The sequence below is a fragment of the Filicampus tigris genome, chromosome 18 (genome assembly GCF_054856515.1).
Source record: "Filicampus tigris isolate MCC_2025a chromosome 18, RoL_Ftig_1.0, whole genome shotgun sequence".
Taxonomy (NCBI): Eukaryota; Metazoa; Chordata; class Actinopteri; order Syngnathiformes; family Syngnathidae; genus Filicampus; species Filicampus tigris.
The window spans coordinates 8,239,812-8,259,807 of NC_141234.1; the positions used below are offsets into that span (position 1 = coordinate 8,239,812).

General features: G+C 44.4%; 3 protein-coding genes across 10 annotated transcripts in view; all 3 read left to right on the forward strand.

Moving 5' to 3' along the window:
* The first annotated feature begins 448 nt into the window (after positions 1–448).
* On the forward strand, positions 449–2,756 carry LOC147132291 (homeobox protein Hox-A2a-like). The gene is made up of 2 exons (XM_086015559.1): positions 449–1,352; positions 1,749–2,756. Exons 1-2 carry the CDS (start codon positions 1,001–1,003, stop codon positions 2,477–2,479), a joined length of 1,083 nt encoding a protein of 360 aa, XP_085871685.1. The 5' UTR covers positions 449–1,000; the 3' UTR covers positions 2,480–2,756.
* Positions 2,757–6,152: 3,396 nt separating this feature from the next.
* Positions 6,153–8,438, forward strand: hoxa1a (homeobox A1a). Its single transcript, XM_086014474.1, has 2 exons — positions 6,153–6,804; positions 7,661–8,438. The coding sequence occupies exons 1-2, from the start codon at positions 6,168–6,170 to the stop codon at positions 8,038–8,040; spliced, it is 1,017 nt and encodes a 338-aa protein (XP_085870600.1). The 5' UTR covers positions 6,153–6,167; the 3' UTR covers positions 8,041–8,438.
* Positions 8,439–8,632: 194 nt separating this feature from the next.
* LOC147132293 (uncharacterized) overlaps positions 8,633–19,996 on the forward strand; it is a 39,842-nt gene continuing 28,478 nt past the window's right edge. For 7 of the 8 annotated variants that reach the window (XM_086014879.1, XM_086014872.1, XM_086014878.1 and 4 more), the window contains exons 1-3: positions 8,633–8,778; positions 9,006–9,159; positions 11,086–11,121. In XM_086014879.1, the coding sequence (XP_085871005.1) occupies positions 9,054–9,159; positions 11,086–11,121 (142 nt within the window). In that variant the 5' untranslated portion in view covers positions 8,633–8,778; positions 9,006–9,053. Of the gene's footprint in view, positions 8,779–9,005; positions 9,160–11,085; positions 11,122–18,823; positions 18,929–19,996 lie in introns of all 8 variants that reach the window. The other variant, XR_015082170.1, reaches the window with a different exon arrangement.

Here is a 19,996-nt window from a genome sequence, read left to right on the forward strand (position 1 = left end):
TCACAGCAGGGGAGAGACGTTCCGTAATAACGCAGCAAATTATTCGTTTTTAATGCTTATGACAGCCATTATGATCATTACTTAGCTTGGAAGCACACTGTAGACGCCTTTATTGCGTTTAAAGGCATTTACAAGAGCTAATAGGACAAAGTAAAATGAGGTTAGCCATCGCACTGTGTTCAACCTCGCCTCGTGTTAGCCGCTTTGCGTAAACAGGTCGAAGATGCCGCTTAATGTATGATTTTATGTCTGAATGTGAGTGCACACATTTATGAGATTTACGTCAAATTGTTATGGTGCGTAAAAGTGTCACTAATAATTTCATCTGTGGCCTTTTTTTTTTTTTTTTTTTTTTTTATAATTGCTGCTCATCCTCGTGTATTTCTCTGCAGTGTATAGGATGGAGACGTCACACATGCAGGATTCGCTGAAGAAGTCTTAATAGCACTTTTGGGGTATGCTACATGTGTGTGCGTGCGCGCGTGTGTGTGTGTTGAGGGGCGTTCTCGCCTGACATCCTCAAACAATACGAGAGAGGAGTGCACGAATCCGCGCGCCCAAAGCTTGGGGTCCTTCCCTGTAATAGTGAGTCGGCCATTCTTAAAAACACACTTTTTTTTTTTTTCTCCGAGTGGGGGTCTCTTCTCTTAGTGGTGCGCAGTCGGAAGGATAAAGATGTAAATAAAAGTGGCACAGCTGAGCAGCAGCAGCAGCAGCAGAGGACTTTTTGGATCAATCAGGCAGTCAGTGGCTTCTTTTGATTAAAGCCCAAATTGTCATTGGGCAGAGGTAATCATGTGACAGGCAACTCGGTCCAATTTCAACCTTGTCTCCATGAATTCAATAGTTTCATAGTAGCTCGGTCCCCACACGGCCGTAATCACAGAAATAGGAAGAGGAAGCCATCATAGGAGATTTTTTTGGGTTTGAATGATTTTCGTCTTCGCTTGGCCATTGAGTTCGTCGCGTGCAAACTTTCCTGGGCTCGCAGGGAGAGGAGATGAATTACGAATTCGAGCGAGAGAGCGGATTTATCAATAGTCAGCCGTCGCTTGCTGAGTGCCTGACATCTTTCCCCCCTGTCGCTGATTCATTTCAAAGTTCATCAATCAAGAGCTCGACACTGATTCCTCCTCCCTTCGAGCAGACCATCCCCAGCCTCAACCCGGGCAGCCATCCGCGCCACGGCCGCCCGAGACACAGCCCCGACGGATGCAGCCCGCTGCCCACCGCCTCTCTGCCTCCCGAGTACCCGTGGATGCGGGAGAAGAAAGCTTCCAAGCGGAACCACCTGCCCACTTCCACCGCCACCACTTTATCCACTAATGGGCCCGTGTGCTTCTCCCCAAAAGGTCGGTCATTTTATTGTTTTTATTTAGGGAGGAGAATAAAATGCGATATTTGTGTTTTGGTGATTCGGAGGGAAGCACAAAAAGTTTGGGTTAAACTTTACTGATATGGTCTGATTTATTCGCCCATGCAGTCTCACTTTTGATGTGTGACAGTAATGAAGAGTGATGGAGTTCCGTTGCCGTGGAGGGCAGTTGCAGCATTCATTAGTGTCTCACTCCCTGCGTGGAGCTTTTTTTCCTCTGTGTGTGTGTGTGTGTGTTTACCTCCGCGCTCATGCTAGATTAAAGTAAAAAAGGACGAGGCTTTATAGATTTGTAGTAAATAATTCGTTTTGCTGAAACGACTCTTATCCACGCAAGGCCGCCTTGTGTAACGGTTCCGTCCCGGTTCTCCAGGCTCGCCTGAGGTCGCGGAAGGCGGAGGGATAAGCGGGGGCTCCCGCCGGCTCAGGACGGCCTACACCAACACGCAGCTGCTGGAGCTGGAGAAGGAATTCCACTTCAACAAGTATCTGTGCCGACCCAGGAGGGTGGAGATCGCGGCCCTGCTCGACCTGACCGAGCGGCAGGTCAAAGTGTGGTTCCAGAACCGACGCATGAAGCACAAGCGCCAGACGCAGAGCAAGGAGAACCACAACGGGGACGCGGGAAAGGGTCCCGGCGGCGGGGAGGACGGAATGCACAGCGACGATGACGACGAGGGGCCCCCGTACGAGCAAAGCGGGGCCCTGCTGGAGAGAGACACTTTCTCCTTTCACAACAACAATCTGGAATCCACGCAGCAGGTCCACAATAGCAGCTCGGCGAGCTTTGCTGCTGCGCCGCTGAACAGCAATGAGAAAAATCTGAAACATTTTGCCAACCCGTCACCCACTGTTCCGGGCTGCGTGTCAACAATGGGCCCCGGCTCGGCGTCAGTGCCGGACAATGGCGACAGTCCCCCAGCCTTGGATGTTTCTATACACGACTTCCAAGCTTTCTCGTCGGATTCCTGCCTGCAGCTCTCCGACGCCGCCTCGCCGAGCTTGTCAGAATCCCTGGACAGTCCCGTGGACATTTCTGCAGACACTTTCTATTTTTTCTCGGAATCTCTAACTACAATCGACCTGCAGAATCTCAACTATTAACACAAATCAATGACGACTGGTTCTTGTTCTTTTCCGGCTTAACTCACGTCTGTATTCGGCACACATTTTGTGGGACGGTAAGGATGAACATAAATCACGGATAGAAGGACTGTAACTACCATAGCAATTTGATTTTTTTTTTTTTTTTTTTGGAGTGAAAATTATCATGCGTGTGTGTGAAAATTCTACAATATCCGGCCTGTATGGAAACTGGTCATTTTTATTTTTGTATAGCTTCCAATGTCTTGACTATTTTTGTTAGAATACAATTAACTTGTTACAATCTTGTGTTTCGTGTTTTGAGTCTTATTCTATTTACGGTGCTCTTATTTTGACGTTTTATTAATTTTGGCAGAAAATGCGCGGGATTATAAAATAGTGGATGGTATATGCAAATTGAACAACAGGTTGCCAATGAATATAAATAAGTTATCTGGCGCTGAATTGTGACGCACACAAGTTAATTTTTGTGATATATATATATATATATATATATATATATATATATATATATATATATATATATATATATATATATATATACAGAGAAAATATTTTTAACATTGGAAAAATGTTATCGAATTGAATGCAGAAGTATTACATTTGGATTTTGCATGGCCAAGCTCTTGACACGGTGCATGCTGCAAGCAAACAGCCGAGCCATGTTTGCCTCCAGGACCTCATAAATCACCGCGGTGGCATGAATGGGACGAACATTAAGGAGCTCAATTGTGACTTAATGTTCACAAATACAAGCCCACTTACATTTTCGTACGGGTTTCCCCGATATCTTAGCTTAAAGGGGGCTGAGTCTCTCCACGCGTTGGGCAATGATTCATTTTTATGGCCTGTTTAAACAGGCTGGCTCTCCTGCTGCGGCTCGCAAGAGTTACATGTCTGTGCAGGCTGCTCACTTCCCGTGTGGAGCTCAAATTCAAAACAGACCGCTCGTACAATTTATTAGATGCGCTCCCAAACATATATGCATCATTTGTATTGTTTTATTATAGTAACAATTATTTTTTTTGTTTTTCAGGATTATTTACTCAAGCCGTCAGGTGAAATATTGGGATTCGATGTGATGATTATGAATAGCTTTGCTCTATTGCTTTGCACTTGAGTTGACTTATGGGAATCGTTTAATAGCCCACGTTGGTTCAATATCGGGATGTAACTTTGTGTGTCAAATCAACAACCACCAGTTGCACCGATCGATTTAATAACACGCGAGCTATAAGCAGTTTATATATATATATATATATATATATATATATATATATATATATATATATATATATATATATATATACATATGTATATAATTATCAATTGGGTGAGTGTATGTAGGCTATGTGCTCTCTTTGTGTTTTTAAAACAGATGTAGAGTTGGGAAAAAACAGGGTGGTGGGGGAGCCCCGCAGTATTGGTGTCCATAACCAAATCATTCCGAGACAACGCGTCTTTTCTGTGCACATGTGCTCACACAAAGAGCACAGAGAGCTGCGTGGCCTGCTGGTGGCTGGCTCCACTGACATGCACCATTCTCCGCGCCCACGCATGCTCTCTGCTGCAGATGGGATGTCAGAGGGGAGGTGGGAGGGGGAAGGGAAAGGGAAGGCGAGGGTATTGACTACTTAGGTTTGCTGACAAGTTTGCATCATGCATGTGTCCTCTTGGAAAAATATGTGTAGTCTGCATGTATGAGTGTTCCAATGTTCACTCTAAAAACTGTTGGGTTAAAAATAACACAACTTTGGGTCGAAGCCCGATCCACTACTTGGGTTAATTTGACCCAACTTTCCTGGTTGTTTTTACAGAAAACAACCCCCAAAAATCGTCTGTCAAATTGACCCAATTGGTGGTCCATTTTTGACCCCAAATCATCCATTAGTAATACCAATTCTGATAACATGGATTATCTGCACAATTTTGAGTTTTAGAGCTGCTCAATAATGTTTTGTTTTTAATAATCGATTCATCTGTCTTTTATTTTTTTAGGTTAATTGATTAAGCAGATTAAAAAAAATCTAAATTTACATCCCATTATCATACAACAAAAGGAAATCTCGAATTGATGATGCAAAAAATGCACAAAGATGGCTCAGTTACTGGTTTGATCTGCAATATGCCGTGTTCAGGAACGGGGGAGGGCTTGCTACACTGCACACAGGCTGGTCTCGGAGTTGGCTGCAGGCTGCGAAGCATGAGCTGCGGGTGATCGTTTTTTGTGATCGGCAATGAAAGGTATCGATCAATAGATGCAGATATTGGACGATCGCGATCGGTGGCCGAGCAATCGAAGCACCGCTAACGTGTGGGTATATAAGTACACATATATATGTATATGTATACGTATGTATATGTACAGTATGTAAATATGTGACTGGTGTTACTTTTTGCAGCTGCACCGCATGGTTCAAATTGAGATACTTTATTCAATCAAACCACCTTCCATTCTTCTACATATGTGGCAATTTGTGTTTGATATTGCAATTAATGTTTAAAATGATCCCATTTTCATTTTAGGTGTAATGTCACATTTGGCCACTAGGGGCGCTCAACCACCCCAACGATCCCCTCATGCACCCTCCCCCTCGCTTCCTTCTCCCTCCTCTTTTTATTTTTTTCTCTCCTTCCTTCTCAGTCAAGAGGTTGCCCTCCGGTCTGCTCCCACTCCCACTCACTCCCACTCTCTCTTGCCGCGGCACAATCTCCACAACCATTAATTTATTTCCCCAGCAGCTTTATTTGATGAACTTTTTAACAGGGTAATCAACCCGCGGGCTGTGCGCGAACACCACCGCTGGCCAGGCATTATCCCGTCATTTGATCACGGCATAATGAATACATACACCGTGTAAGTTAAGTCAGAGTTGACCCTGAGAGGAAACTGAATTAATAGCACATTCTATTAGTACATCTTGCAGTTTCTTTCACCTTCCGGCAACTCTGCTATATATGCAGATAAATGTGACCCTAATGAGGAAACAAAGTCATAGAAACAACGCTATTATCCTCCACTGGCTTCTTTTGGGTGTCAATGGAGTGAAACATTTGCCCTCTCTGCCCCGCTGTGACAATATTTGCTGAGTAAATCCCTCGCAGTGTTAAAGCGTGAAACATTTGGCATCGGAATGGGACACTGATAGCCTCTGGCAGTGACACACATTGAGACATCGACATTCATCCATCCTGAAGAAAAGAGTTCAACCCAATTTCATGACATCATGCACGATTGCATCCTGTAAAATAGCGGCTTGTACCTGAGGTCAGAGTTCACGAGTCCGCCTTCACAAAGCATCTCCGAGTGGTCCCGTGCATGCGACCCTGGCCGCCGTCCGCCACCGTCTGCAGCCCAGCTTCATTGTTTGCTCGGCCAATGCGCGAGTGCATGGCGCGTCACCTTGATCGACGAGCGGCTGGAATTTAAATAGCCACTCAAACAGCAATCTGTCAGCGGCTGAGAGGATAAGCTCAAGTGTCTCACTGGTTGACCCGGACCCACGTGACCACACCCGTTCATTGATGTCGGTCAGCGACCCCCCCCCCCCCCCCCCGTAACCCCCAACCTCCTCTTCCCCATCCTTCTCCTGATATCAGACTATAGGTAAATGTTGGCACGGTCACTCGGGGTAAGAGAGGAGAGATCAGAGGTGCTCTAGGCGCTCCCTGCCTCCAATATGCCACAATGAGCACTTTCTTAGATTATTCGGTCATGAGCAGTGAGGGTGGGTCGTGTTCCGTGCGAGCTTTCCACCCGGATCACGGGATTACAACTTTTCAGTCGTGCGCCGTGACGGTGAACAACTGCGGCGCGGATGAGCGCTTCATGGCGAGCAGGGCTTCACCGGACGACACCCCCCACCCCCACCACCAGCAGCAGCACCAGCACCAGCAACCGGGCTCGTACCATCCCCCCGCGGGGAATCTGGGGCTCGCTTACGGCGCGCACCCGGCCTGCGGCTCCGGCTACGGCGGGCAAGGTTTCTGCGCGTCCTATAACCATTACGCGCTCAACCAGGAAGTAGACTCCGCCGCGGGGTTCCCACAATGCGGCCCGCTCGTGTACTCGGGTAACCTTTCCACGTCAGTGGTGGCGCAGCATCGCCAGGGTTACAGTGCAGCCCCTTTGGGTCAATTGCAGTATGCCCACCCGGCCTACGGAGGCGGGCACGAGCAAGCCACCCCCTTCCCGGGGTGCTCGAACCCTCTGTCCCCTTTACATGCCGCTCACCTGGAGGGATGCTGCTCCCCTCTGTCGGAGGGAGCCTCCAATGCGCAGACCTTCGATTGGATGAAAGTCAAGAGGAATCCCCCCAAAACAGGTGGGTCACTTAACTCGTCACGCACTATTAAGCGGCTATTTGGTTTACTTATTGACCTGCACTTAAAAAAGTGCCTCAGAGGTTCTATACTGAAATATTCTATAGCATCATGAAATGCATTAGATAATATATCAAGATTATCCAAGATCCGTGAATTTGTTGCTTGTATTTATTGCAGTTTCATGACATTAATGTGCAAGTGTTCCTAATGATGTGTCCTCATGTAAGGTATGCTCGAGACTCAGCAACAAACGAAGCAAAAACTCAGTGAATTTTAAATACTCAAGTGTTAGTCATGATATGAAGGGTATATTTCCACTGTGAAATGAAATGTATAAAACTAGCTAAGGTTTATCGCTATGGAAGCAAGTCTTCACTGTTGACATTCATGTGCACTGCCAGTATAATTTGATTGCACAGGGGAACATGTATTCTTCATATTAATGACTCTTGTTACAAAGTTTGGTGTGTTGCTCTCAGTCTCAAGTATGAGTAAAAATCTTGCAAGAAACTGCAAAAAACTGCTTCATTGATATTGCCAGTGATTTTTTTAAAGGGTTATTTGCGCTGCATCATTCTGTGGTGTTTCTAGTATATTGATGGTGACATTCACAAGGGAAATTCACAGTATGATGCAGTATGTCATACAACTATCAACCCTATATTTTGACCAATCAAAATGATTGTCCAGATAATAATAATAATAATAATAATAATAATAATAATAATAATAATAATAATAATGATAATAATAAATGCACTTCACGATTGATAAAACTGATGGGTCACGTGTCATGTTATGATGCCAGATTGTGTGTTTTTTTTATTTTATTTTTTTTTAATTTTTTTTTTAAAGGGAGGTCAGGTGACTACGGCTACGGAAGTCAAGCCAACACTGTGCGGACGAACTTCACCACCAAGCAGCTGACCGAGCTGGAGAAGGAATTCCACTTTAACAAGTACCTGACCCGAGCACGACGCGTGGAGATCGCAGCCACGCTACAGCTGAATGAGACTCAGGTGAAAATCTGGTTCCAGAACCGTAGGATGAAGCAGAAGAAGCGAGAGAAAGAAGGGCTGCTCCCGGTCAAGGCCGTGCCCTCTGACCCCGGCGAGCGCCTTCAAGACAAAATGGACGACGCGGTGTCGGAGAAGTCTGTTTCGGCTCCTTCCACCCCCTCCCCGCCATCCTCCACGGTGTCCTCCAATGGGGCTGACCCTTACTGCTCCAATTAAGAGCCACTTGCCTCAAGCCAAAGCTAGAGCCAAACTCCTGCGTTGCAACATGGACATTTTGGAGGAACTCATGCACTTTTTGGACATGTAAACAAAATGGGGTCTAGCTGTCTTTTCTATCGTGTATTCATGTAATTGTCCAGAAAATGTGCAGTATTCACTTCCTTGGACCTTACCTCAAATGCGCCAAAGTCACAACAATCATCATAATCTACATCTCTGCGCGCATTGTGTGAATGTCTTGTGTAAGAGTTGCATGGTGCGTTCACGTGTTATCGGGATGCTGAGTTTTATCAGCTTGACCCGGCACGTGTTGCAGGCTTCTATTTGTATATTTAACCAAGCACATACCTCAAACGTTTACGGGTCAATTATTAAAGTGAGATTACCTCTTCAAAGTTTCACTTGGTGTTATTTTTTTTTTTTACTGCACTTTGACGCCATGTTTGTAATTTACACCAGGATGCGCGCCACTTGAATGCATGAGGCGTACGCGCTCCCGTGAGAGGTAATAACATTATTTTGCTGTCATTTGCGATGACAACCTTATTGGAGCAAGGGTAGAGGCAGGGCTGACGAAAAAAATAAAGAGTATTGATCCAAACACGGAGGTTAGGATATCGACAAGGAGGCGGCCCCACTGGCCCTGTCAGCGTTTGCTCCTCGGCGCCCAAACTTGCGTGGACGTGTCATCATCCACGCCAACGGGGACAAGACGAACTGTGAAAAGTTGCAGAGGTGCTCACGTCATCTTATTTAAGACTCATTCCCATGTATGCAAAGTGAGATGTCGGCTAATGCTATTTTTTCTTTCTTTCTTTCTTTCTTCCTTTCTTTCTTTCTTTCTTTCTTTCTTTCTTTCTTTCGTTCTTTCTTTTTCTCTTTCTTTCTCTCTTTCGATCCTGCTCGTCTTTTATCTGCATCTCTTTTTTTTCCCCCTAATTGTTTTAATTCCTGGCGTGCAGCATGCGAGTCCATCCTCCCATAAAAGGGCAAAAGCCGCCCAAAGAAGCATGATTAATGAGCGCAGTTCACCTGAACCTGGATCCACCTGCAGGATCCGCTCTCTTGGAGCTGTGGAGACCTGCTGGGGATGCAGCAAAAAAAACACGCAAGACTGTAAGTTGTGCTGCCTTTTATTATTGTCGTTTGAAAGCTGTTTTGAAGTATTGCATACATGTTTTATTGAACGTGGTCGACGTCCTCTTGACTGGAAGTCTCCGCGTGGTAATCGTCTTCAAATATTATTGTTTGTGAAAAAGAAATGCTGAAAAAAACAAATTATCCTCTTTCAACCACCACGCGCGCGTGTTACCCTGAACGTGTTATTTTATGGCCTTGTTTAATTCGAATAACGGACTGAACAAATGTATCATGAAAAGTTGGTGTACTTAAAGAATGTATTTTTAGAACGGAAAGACTGAAAGAATGATAATATGATGCACGTGTTTGTTTTATATATACGATTCGCTTTTGTACGGAAATATATTTTTAAGAACAAATTTGACAACTAATGTTTTATTTTTCTATTTGTAAAATAAAAAAAAAACTTCCGTTTACCCATATTAGGACTAGCTTGTTTTTTTTAAGACCGAACAAATTAGTTACATCATTTATTTAATTTGTTTCCGTTTTTAGTAGTCAAAACATATTTGGAAATATGTAGTCATGATTTTATTTTATTAAAAACATAGTGACTCATTTTACTATAGCCAGCATTGTCATTTATATTAAATGTCTCTCTGCTAACATCCGTCATCGCGCTACGTTGAAACAAATTGCTTAAATTGCTCAGATTTCAGGTTTATTAAAAATATACTGAATATATCAAAATATTTTTACATTGACAAAGTTTTACAACTAAACAAACACATGCCTTGAGGTGATCGAAATAGCATTAAATACGCGTTGAAATAAAAGTGAACGTAACCATTAATGATAAAAAAAAAAAAATCGAAATAAGTTTTCCCTCGGAAATGACTTTTAGGAAGTTTAGGCCTCATTGAGTTCTCTCCGGGGTCCCGTGGAGCCAAGTGAGTGAATTGGAAACGCAGATGACCCCCCAAAAGAAAGCCTCGGGTCATCCCACGGTCACACTTGGAGTTTGTTGTCACAGCACACACACGCACGCACACGAACACACACTCAGGCCCAAACAACAGACCACACTGGTCAAACAAGCACCTGAACAACAAGTCACAGTCCACCTCCGAGGACCTGTTTGACCAAAACGCAGCAGACTGCATGCGAGCTGTCCTGCACAGAAACATTCTTTTAGTTGCACTTCCACGACATGACTGATGCGGCCGATGGTTCCCATTAGGGTCCACGAATAAACACGTGGACGATGACAGATGAACCATTAAAGACTTAGCGCAGGACTGATTAAAGGTTGACTTGCCCTGTTTTTCATGGAAATGTCTTTAAGGCAGCATTGATGTGGTTTGAAATGGGAACATATCAGATCAGAAAACGAAATTTTAAAATATTGACCATGCATATTAGATGTCAGCATGGTGTAGATTAAGATTTATCATGGATATAAATTCACCAAAGACTTAAAAATGTTGAATTATTTATTCGACTAAAATTAAAAGTAAAATTGTAGTTTGTTATTTAATTGTAAAAAATAGATAAGCCACGCAGCCTTATACGTTTCTTTTATTAGGATGTGTATGATGCAAAATGATTCACAGTAAAAACATGTATTTACAAAGGTAGACAAATCAATTTGAAAACTGCTCCATTTGTGTCTTTTCAAATATGTATGAACATTTTGGCATTTATTTTTTGTATTGCCTCTTCATTTGGTATTTTGTCACTGGCCACTTGATTAGGTACACCTACACGACGTACCCTAAAAAAAGCCTTTACAAAGACAAAGGCAACTGCAGTGAACACAAAAATGCTGATCAATTAATACCTCTCTGACATTGTCAATCAAACATTACCTTTATCTTTGTCAGCACAATTCTCTCTAACATTACATTTCATTAACCGTACCTAATAAAATGGCTTATCGGAATTTTTTTTTCTCTTTTTCAGTATCGATGGCGACTGACCCAACACTATACCATCTAGGTAATTATAAAGCACATACAAGTCTGTCTCAGTCATCCAGGTCGTGGTAATCCGCAAAGGTTGAATTGCGGCAACTGGTCTCTTCTTCTTTAGTCAACAAAATTGCAAAGTCGTTCGACATACTATACAAATGGTGGTCGTTCATTATGAAAAAGTATATCTATTGATGAATATTGTATTGTTTTTGCAGCTGTGGCTTGAACTTGTTAGATGATGATTTCCAAATAATGTTCAATGTCCACATTAATCAACAATTCATGTTATCATTTTCATTTTGCCTAAATTATCTATATGAGGGGTGGCACAGTGACCGAGTGGTGAGCTCATCCACCTCAAAGTTCTGAGATTGGGGTCCCAATCTAGGCTCAGCGCTTCTTGTGTGGAGTATATGCAAGATCCCCTCTTGTTTGCTTGGGTGTTCCCTGGCTTCCTCCCACATTCCCCAAACTTCTAAAGTCTAAATCGTTTGCAGGTGTGAATGTGAATGGTTGTTTGTCTAGATGTGCCCCGGGATTGGCTGGCGACCAATTGAGGTTGAACCACCTCTCACCCAAAGTCAGTTGCGACCCTTTTGTGGAGAAGCAGTATAGAAAAGGGACGCGTGGATATGTACATGAGGTACGCGGGCATGAATGGGCATGAGGATTTCCACACAGTCTACAGAATTACGCCACATCTCAGGTGTCAAACCCAAAGCCTGAGGGCCAGACCCAGCCTGTCAAATCATTTTTGGTGGGCCACGAAAGCAAGTAAGTCATGTCGACTTCATGTTTCCTGCTAAATGCATTTTTTAAAACAATGTCAGGAAAAGCCTACTAGAACACCTGAAATCGGGTTGCACTTTAAATGGAGGCTAGTGTGCACTGACTCCTTTTTAACATGAGTTTGAGTGGGATTGGTTCATTCTTAAAACAGCCTCATCCCAGTAAAAAAACAGGGTGTGCACACTTGTGCAACCACTTTATTTTCGCTTCCCCTCTTGAAAAGACTACTTTTTTATTGAGTAGCACAGGTTATAGGTAACACCAATGCTGTTTTTTTGATAAAAAAACAAACAATTTCTTGGTTTCATTTTAAAATATCACCATAACCATTTGAACAGGGGTGTGTAGACTTTTTATATGCTTACCATTCGTGAGGGAAACTAAGCACGGTGTGGCCGTGAATAAAAATTAGTTTGACACCTTTACACCACGTTTGATTTGGAACCAAGCCTTAATCATAGAAGGCAATTTAACCGCCGTCTTATGATGCAAATGGAACGTGCAAGAGTTCAACTCCACACATCCAACCACAACATATCGTCCATCCGCATGCCTACTATCAATTCATAACATGCAACATAAAGTTTCTACTGCAAATTCCCCATGCAGTCAGGTAGCAGCAGCAGACAAAAAAAAAAAAAAGACCAGACAGAAGTCAGTCATCAGGGTCGTCGAGGTATTGGCACATGCGCGCTCATTGACCACTCCCCTATTGTGATTGGCAGCCAAAATGAATTCCTCCATCGACAGACGTGCATCTCCGAGTGCCGATAAATGCGGCCAGCCTATAGAGCCATTGACAGCATGATGGAGGGAGAGACGGAGAGAAGGTGATGACGGGGATGACATCATGTGACCACTGGCTGGCTCGCTTGCCCCGCTGCATCTGCCAGACACCTCATGAAGTGCACCTTCGCCGCATTTAAGTATAAAATTGGATCGCTAATGTTCTAACCTTTCAATGCACGTCGATTGTTAGGCAACAGCGGCAAGATATACGAGAGCGCAACTAGGTATTAGAGGGTGACTGGCTTGTCCGCAACTCACCCTGTGGATCATCCGGCGGTTCTGCCCAAAATGGCCTCGTCTCCATGAAGCAGTCCTGCCTGTCCTGACGCGACCACACAAAAGACATGTGAACAGAGAGGCCGCTTCATTATCAGGTTTGAGGCCCAGCGAAGCCGAGAGGATGGGTAGAAGGGCTGTGGCCTCCAGCTCCATCCATCACGCACGTCCTGACCTTGGCTTGACCCGAGCGCGGCAGCCAATGAGGCGCCCCGAACACTCGCACACACTTATCTCGCCGCGCGTTGGCATATAGAAGGGATCGGGTGACACAGAGTGCAGGCTGGATGCTCTTTGTGTCGGCCGTCGCGCCTTCGTTTCTTTGTTTTTTACGTGACTAATGTGAGTAGCAACACCTGACAAACAGGCTGTTCATCCTGCCTCCTCTCTCAGGCTCGTGGCCCCCGACACCCTTCGAGGAAAAGCTTTGAAAACAGTAGCGCGGTCCTCCATCCATCTACATAGATTGCTATTGTGAAGAGACGACGTGTCGTTTTGCCGGCAAAATGCTACAGAGAAGCAGAGGCCATTCAAGCCAAAAGTAGACGTGGATAGAGAACGTAGTGCTGAGAAATGAAGCACATGCTTGCTGAGGGCTACTAGGGGCCACTTTACCCGATACAAAAAGAGGCCGTGTCCCCCTTAGAATTCAGGAGAATAGCTTCATCTCCATATTTGCTTGAGTTACTCAACACTTTCAAAACAGTTGGGTTAAAAATAAAATAATTTTGGGTCAAAAATGGACCGATCCACAACCTTGTTGGTTGTTTTTGAAGAAAACAACCCAAAAAAACGGGTAATTTTGTATTACCCATACCCCCCCTCCCCACAAAAAAAAAAAACGGGCTGCTATGTACAAAACAATGCATGAAAGTGGGTCAAATTGACCCAAAATGTTGTTATTTTTAACCCTACTTTTTTTTACAGTGCAGCATACACTATTCACTTTTAACCTGATGAACTCAACAAAAAAAATGAGTCACTTTCAATGTGCCGCAGCCTTTTGAACACACCCATCACCACCCCGGCAGCTCTGCTGTCTCATTCAAGCGTGGCCTTGCAGTTTAACCACTGCAAACAAACCAATGGGTGGCATTGTTGTTGCTACGGCAACCTCGCAAACAATCTCGGAGTAAAGTTTTGTTAGGGAGAGATTGTGGCTTGCTTTATCCAAAAAGGCTTTGGAGTCGAAGGGTGAAGTTGTTGGAGGGACGTGATTCTACTTCCTGGCTGTTGTTGATGTGCCCTTGAGCAAGAAGGGCAGTACTATCTGACAGCTCCCATTGCATGCCTGCATGTGCGTGATTGGTAGTAGGTGACACACAAAATATACAGAAGAGTGTGAATTGGATTTTCACTTGTGGGATTATAATCAGTAAACTAAATGAATAGCAACAGCAAACATAGTAAGGATACATTTAAACAACCCCCACACCCCAGCGTGAACGATTTTGTCTCGCGCAACACTTATTTCAAATGTCATCAAATCTTTCCTTGGCACAGACCTACGACACTGCGCTTCCTCCTGTCCCTTTTGCCGTTGGTTACTTTGCAAGGCTGTTAAACACACACAGCTGAACCATGGCCTCTACCTCCAAACTGCAACGCCAGCAGCACTCTTGTCAATAACACTCGGCAGCCCGAGCCAAGACTTTGATACGGACGACCTGAGGCTTTGTTCTCCTGACGGCTGAAGTAGCACGTGTTGCCACATAGCCGCCAGGCTATAATTGCTAACATATCACAGAAAAAAAAAACAACAGTGCTACAGTGCTTTACTTCACACACACACACACACACACACACATCCAAGGCTCAGGGCAGAGTTTGGATCATGGCGTGATTGTCAGGATGCTTTAGCTCACCTGTGAGCCACCTGTCTGCTCCGTGCTCAGAAAGAGCTACGGCCCTCACGTGCTCGGTGGAAACACAATCTGGTTGGGATTAGCCGGCAATTTGTGTGCTAACTGACACAAAATGACACCGCTCTACCTTTGATGGTCATTTACAAGAGGCGACAAAGGCGCTCACTTACCATCAGTGCACACATGAAAGCTGCTGTAGTATTCATGCGACATACTTGTTTTTCAGTGCAGTTACTCAGTATTTTATTTGATTTTTTTCCTGAATACTTACTTACAGCGGAAATCAACCCAAACATATTTTTTTCAAGAATATGTTCCCAGCAGGCCCACTAGTTGAGACACGGCATTCTGATTAATTTTGCGTTTGTGGACTATAAGTTAAGCAGCAAAATGCACTCGTTTTTAGCTGTCTCCGGGGGTGGCCATTTTGTCTTCTGTCGACTGAAAATGACATCACAACTGCTCACGACCACCAATCACGGCTGCCCTGTTCTCTGAAGCTGAGCCGTGATTGGTCGTTACCTGAGCCCCGAGCAGTTGTGATGTCATTTTCAGTCGACAGAAGTGACAAAATGGCCGCCCCCAGAGATGGCTAAAAACTAGTGGATAACTCTTTATCAGAATGCCTTGTTTCAACTAGTGGGCTTGCATAGAACATATTCTTGAAAAATTATGTTTGGGTTGATTTCTCTTTACGTTAAATTATTCCAAAGTATCAGTACAATTTTTGGCTACTTGACCCACCTTTGGAAATAATTATTTTACCAACTTGCCCAAAAATTACCTACACCTGCAGATGTGATCCAATATGAGAGACGGAAAAAAAAAAAAATCTCCTTTCTCACTTTTGATTGACACTGACTGAGAGAATGAATTTCCTCGTCTTATTATCTTTGGTGTAATCTGAGCTGTTTCTAATATTGTGTCTAACAATCAGTTGCCAATCAGAGATATGATCCCGGTAATGACACACAATTGTAAAGCCGCTGTGTATTCTAAAGCAGGTTGTGTCGCGATGGAAAGAGATGTTTCAGTGACAGCTGAGCGGCTCACTGGTGTAACTCTAAGCCTGTCGTGAGTACACGCCCTGAAGCGCATCCCACTGTGGGAGTGTGAGAAGCGCGTTGAAACTATGCACTAGTAGACTGACTGCCTGTCCCCTTCAGGCAAGGACCAGTCTAGATTTGCATCTCACAGAAGCGATTTGCGCAAATCCAGACAAATTGATGTGAAGTGGAGTCTTTCAAGCGCTTCATCTGTGTCAACAATCACTTCCTTATTCCGCAAGTCACCAAGAACTCTTATTTACGCGTTAATAAGATGCTGATGTCAATAACCACTGATAAAAGTGGGAACGTGGCACGCTTTTTTTCATCTTCTACAAATATTGTTAAACCCTTGGGGAACAATGTGTGCTTGCTTTCTGATAAAGACTGCATGATAAGACTGATACCACTCTTGTTATCATGGTGGTTAGCATAAAAGATTATTCCAGCAGCTTGTTGGCTTAGCTTGGCACTATAGCTGTTTTCTGGTGGTTGCCTGGCAACTGCTTGGTAACGAGACACAGTGGTGCACAACACCGGTGTGGTCATTATGGGTTGGATATGAACAGTCGAGAGTTGGAATATATATATATATACATATACATATATTAGTGCTGTCAAGCGCTTAAAATGTTTTGACTAATTAATCGCAAAATTTTACATAATTAATCGCGATTAATCATATTTTTCAACGACAATTTTTTACAAAGCTTGAAACCTTATTAAGCTTATTTACTTGAGTAAAATAAAAATAAAAGTAAATTTTCGATTCAAAGACTGTTCCAATATCTTTCTTTGATCCTTGAATACGATTCTTTTCCTTTTAAAATACAAACTTATGTGGTATTTGAATTTGGCTGTGCAAAGTGTCCAAATTATTTTGGATTTCTCCAATGAGCCGTCAAGCAACTTTTTAAAGTAAAACCACGTAAAAGTCCATCTTTGCGACTGTGACTCTCTAAGTTTGCCTGCACAGTGAGCAGTGGTCAGCTGCTACAGGAAGTAAATAAAACTGAGTTAACTGAGTTAATTTTTTTTAGTGCGTTGCGAAATTTAAATTAATCTCCATAGTTAATGCTTTAATCTCCATAGTTAATGCTTTAATTTTGACAGCGCCCTAATATATATATATATTAGAGGTTAACATTTTTCCCTTGACACGAACTATAGAACATTTCTATAGTCGGACTACTAGTGTGTGTAAACTGTGTGCTGACCGCTCCCATGCACTACACGTGCTCACCTGCCTGCAGCTGGACAGTCGCCCTCGCCCTCGCCCTCGCCCCCCCCCCCTGCAGTGGTCGTTATCGTTTCAGCTCCATCGAGACTCCTCTAATGACAGCACTTGTCTATAACGTCGCCATCACGCCTCACGTACGTGCGTGTGTGGCGAGGGAGGGAGGTGGGGGCTTGTGCACACGTTTGCCCTGTAATGACAGCGGCTGTCTATAACAGCTCATCCTGGCAGGGATCATTCGGTCCAGCCTCTCTCCCACGTCCGCTGTCCGGTGTCACCAATGTCCGGGTGGACGATGATGTGATCTTTAGTCCCCTCTGCGATCTATAGACTGGCATTTGGCTCAGGGAGCGTCCCCAGGCTCTGACATGCATGCTAAACTTAGAGCGCTTCTGCTGATATTCCCACCGCCTCCCCCCTTGGCTCAGCAGCCTCCCCCAAGAGGAAGTTAACGCCGGACGCGGCAATATTGTGACACGCGGCGTGAGATACGAAAGTGGCAGCTAGCCACTGAAGTTCACATCGCTCTCGGGAGGAAAGCGTGACCTCTGTGTGGAGCCTGATCTCATTTTAGGCCATTGGTATTTTTCAGAACACAGCTAGAAATCACACAAAAAGTAAAGGAAAATTCGATCGCGCTTTCTCACTGCGTTTTAATTCTGCTCACAAATATTTTGGGACTCATGTATGAGACACTAAGCAGTGTATTTGAGTGCATCTGACTTGACTTCTAATGTCATATATTATTTGTATTATGACAAATACATGACTCAATGATGTTGACCACTTTGCACTGACTGAATACTGAGAGGAGATTCATCCGAATGTGACTCTCAAATCCCAGCGTGGCTTGTTGTATTTATCATATTAGCATTCTCCAGTGCTCCGTGTTTTTTATCGCTAATGAAGGCTTAAATGCTCTTTGGCGTATGTGTTCTCAGTGGTGCGCGCGGTCCGCAGGGAGCGCCTGTGTCCTGTCCTGCATTGATGCCATCACGCTCTCATCTGCATGCCTGACAGCTCAGACCTTCTTCTTTCATCCGCACACAATCTCCCTTCCTTGATCATCGCCGTCTCTCAATCTGCTTGTGCTCCACTGCAGTCCCCTGTCACCTTCAATTACTTCCCACTCATGTTTGTCTCTCTTCATTCTCTTTTGCAGTCCTTTTGGCAGTCTTGCCTGCTCTCTGGCTTTGGGTCAATACGGCATGTGTTGGGGATTCAGTGGTTGTACTTTCTAGATAAACACCCTGTTAGCAGGATTATCCCTGTTGTCCTAACAATGTAAACCCGGGATTAGGCCCCACTCTCCGGGGATGCAAGTGCATGTGTGTGTGGTGGTGTGTGCGTATGTTGCTGTCTTTTTTTTAGAGGAAGGCTGAAGTATTACTATTTCAGCACACACGGATGTGTATTTTTCAGAAGAAAATATAAGGTTACATTCCAATTTAACATAACGGCCAAATCATAAAGGGCTAATCACGTGAGTCACTATCGCCCATCCATCCATTCTCAACATATAGGGAATGGTATGATTCAAGGATGGAATGATTTTAAAATGTTAAGATTCGATTTGGTTGGTCAAATCAAAACCGATTTTACGATTCAAATCGTTTTTTGTTACACCCCTACATCTTGAGCTAAATTCTAGATAAAACTCTTGTATTGGCTACCATTCGCCCTATTTACGAAAATTCTTTATATGCGGTTTATAATGGACTTCAGGTGATTCAGGTCTGAGCTGCAAAGGACTGAAGGTGTGGAGAGGGTGAAGAAGGAGTTGGGTGAAGCTCTTTGGCGCTGGCTGTGGTGGCGATTGAAAGGCCAAAGGTGAGCCCTCTCGTGATATCTCCCGTACCGCAGGGGCAGTCACGACCGGGTCAGCGGAGGTTCAGGTGTCAGCGAGCGACGGCTGACTGACGAGACCAAGTGGGACCTCTCGCCCAAAAACGCTGTCCCGCTTGGACCTTTCATCCTTCCTTCCCTCCCTCTCGCTGTCGCTCCTCTGTGACCCGTCCCGCCCTCCCTTCAGACTGCTCTTTACTCTCGGTCGAACCACACAACTTCAACCTTGTCATCCGCTCATCCTTGCCTCCTTCCTCCCCCCTCCTCACCTTCTTCTTCACCCCGAAAACTAAACATTACCACAGGCTTTCACTCAGCAGGTCAGCCTGACTGGGGCAGCTCTCTGTGGGGTTGCATGTCTTCAGTCCACACACAAGCACACACACACACATACACACACACACATTTGTGTAAATGTTTCATTATATTTTTTCATGGGACACCACTGAAGAATGTAAACTTTGCTACAATGTAAAGTAATCTTTGAAACAAAAATGTACAGTATTTCCCCCTCAAAATAGCTCAACACACGGCCATTAAAGTGATGGCAACAAAAGTGAGTGCACCCCGAAGTGAAAATGCCCAAATTGGACCCAATTAGCCATTTTTTCCTTCCTGGTGTCTTGGTGTCGATAGTGTTACTAGGTCTCAGGTGTGAATGAAAAGAAGGTGTGCTAAATTTAGTGTTATCGCTCTGGCACACTCATACTGGTTATTGGAAGTTCAGGAAGGTACCTAATGGCTACTAATAAATAAGAATGTTTACTTTTGCGGGCGGCACGGTGGTCGACTGGTTAGCACGTCCGCCTCACAGTTCAGAGGTCGTGGGTTCGATCCCGGCTCCGGCCTCCCTGTGTGGAGTTTGCATGTTCTCCCCGTGCCTGCGTGGGTTTTCTCCGGGCACTCCGGTTTCCTCCCACATTCCAAAAACATGCATGGTAAGTTGATTGGATACTCTAAATTGCCCCTAGGTGTGATTGTGAGTGCGGATGTTTGTCTCTGTGTGCCCTGCGATTGGCTGGCAACCAGTTCAGGGTGTCCCCCGCCAACTGC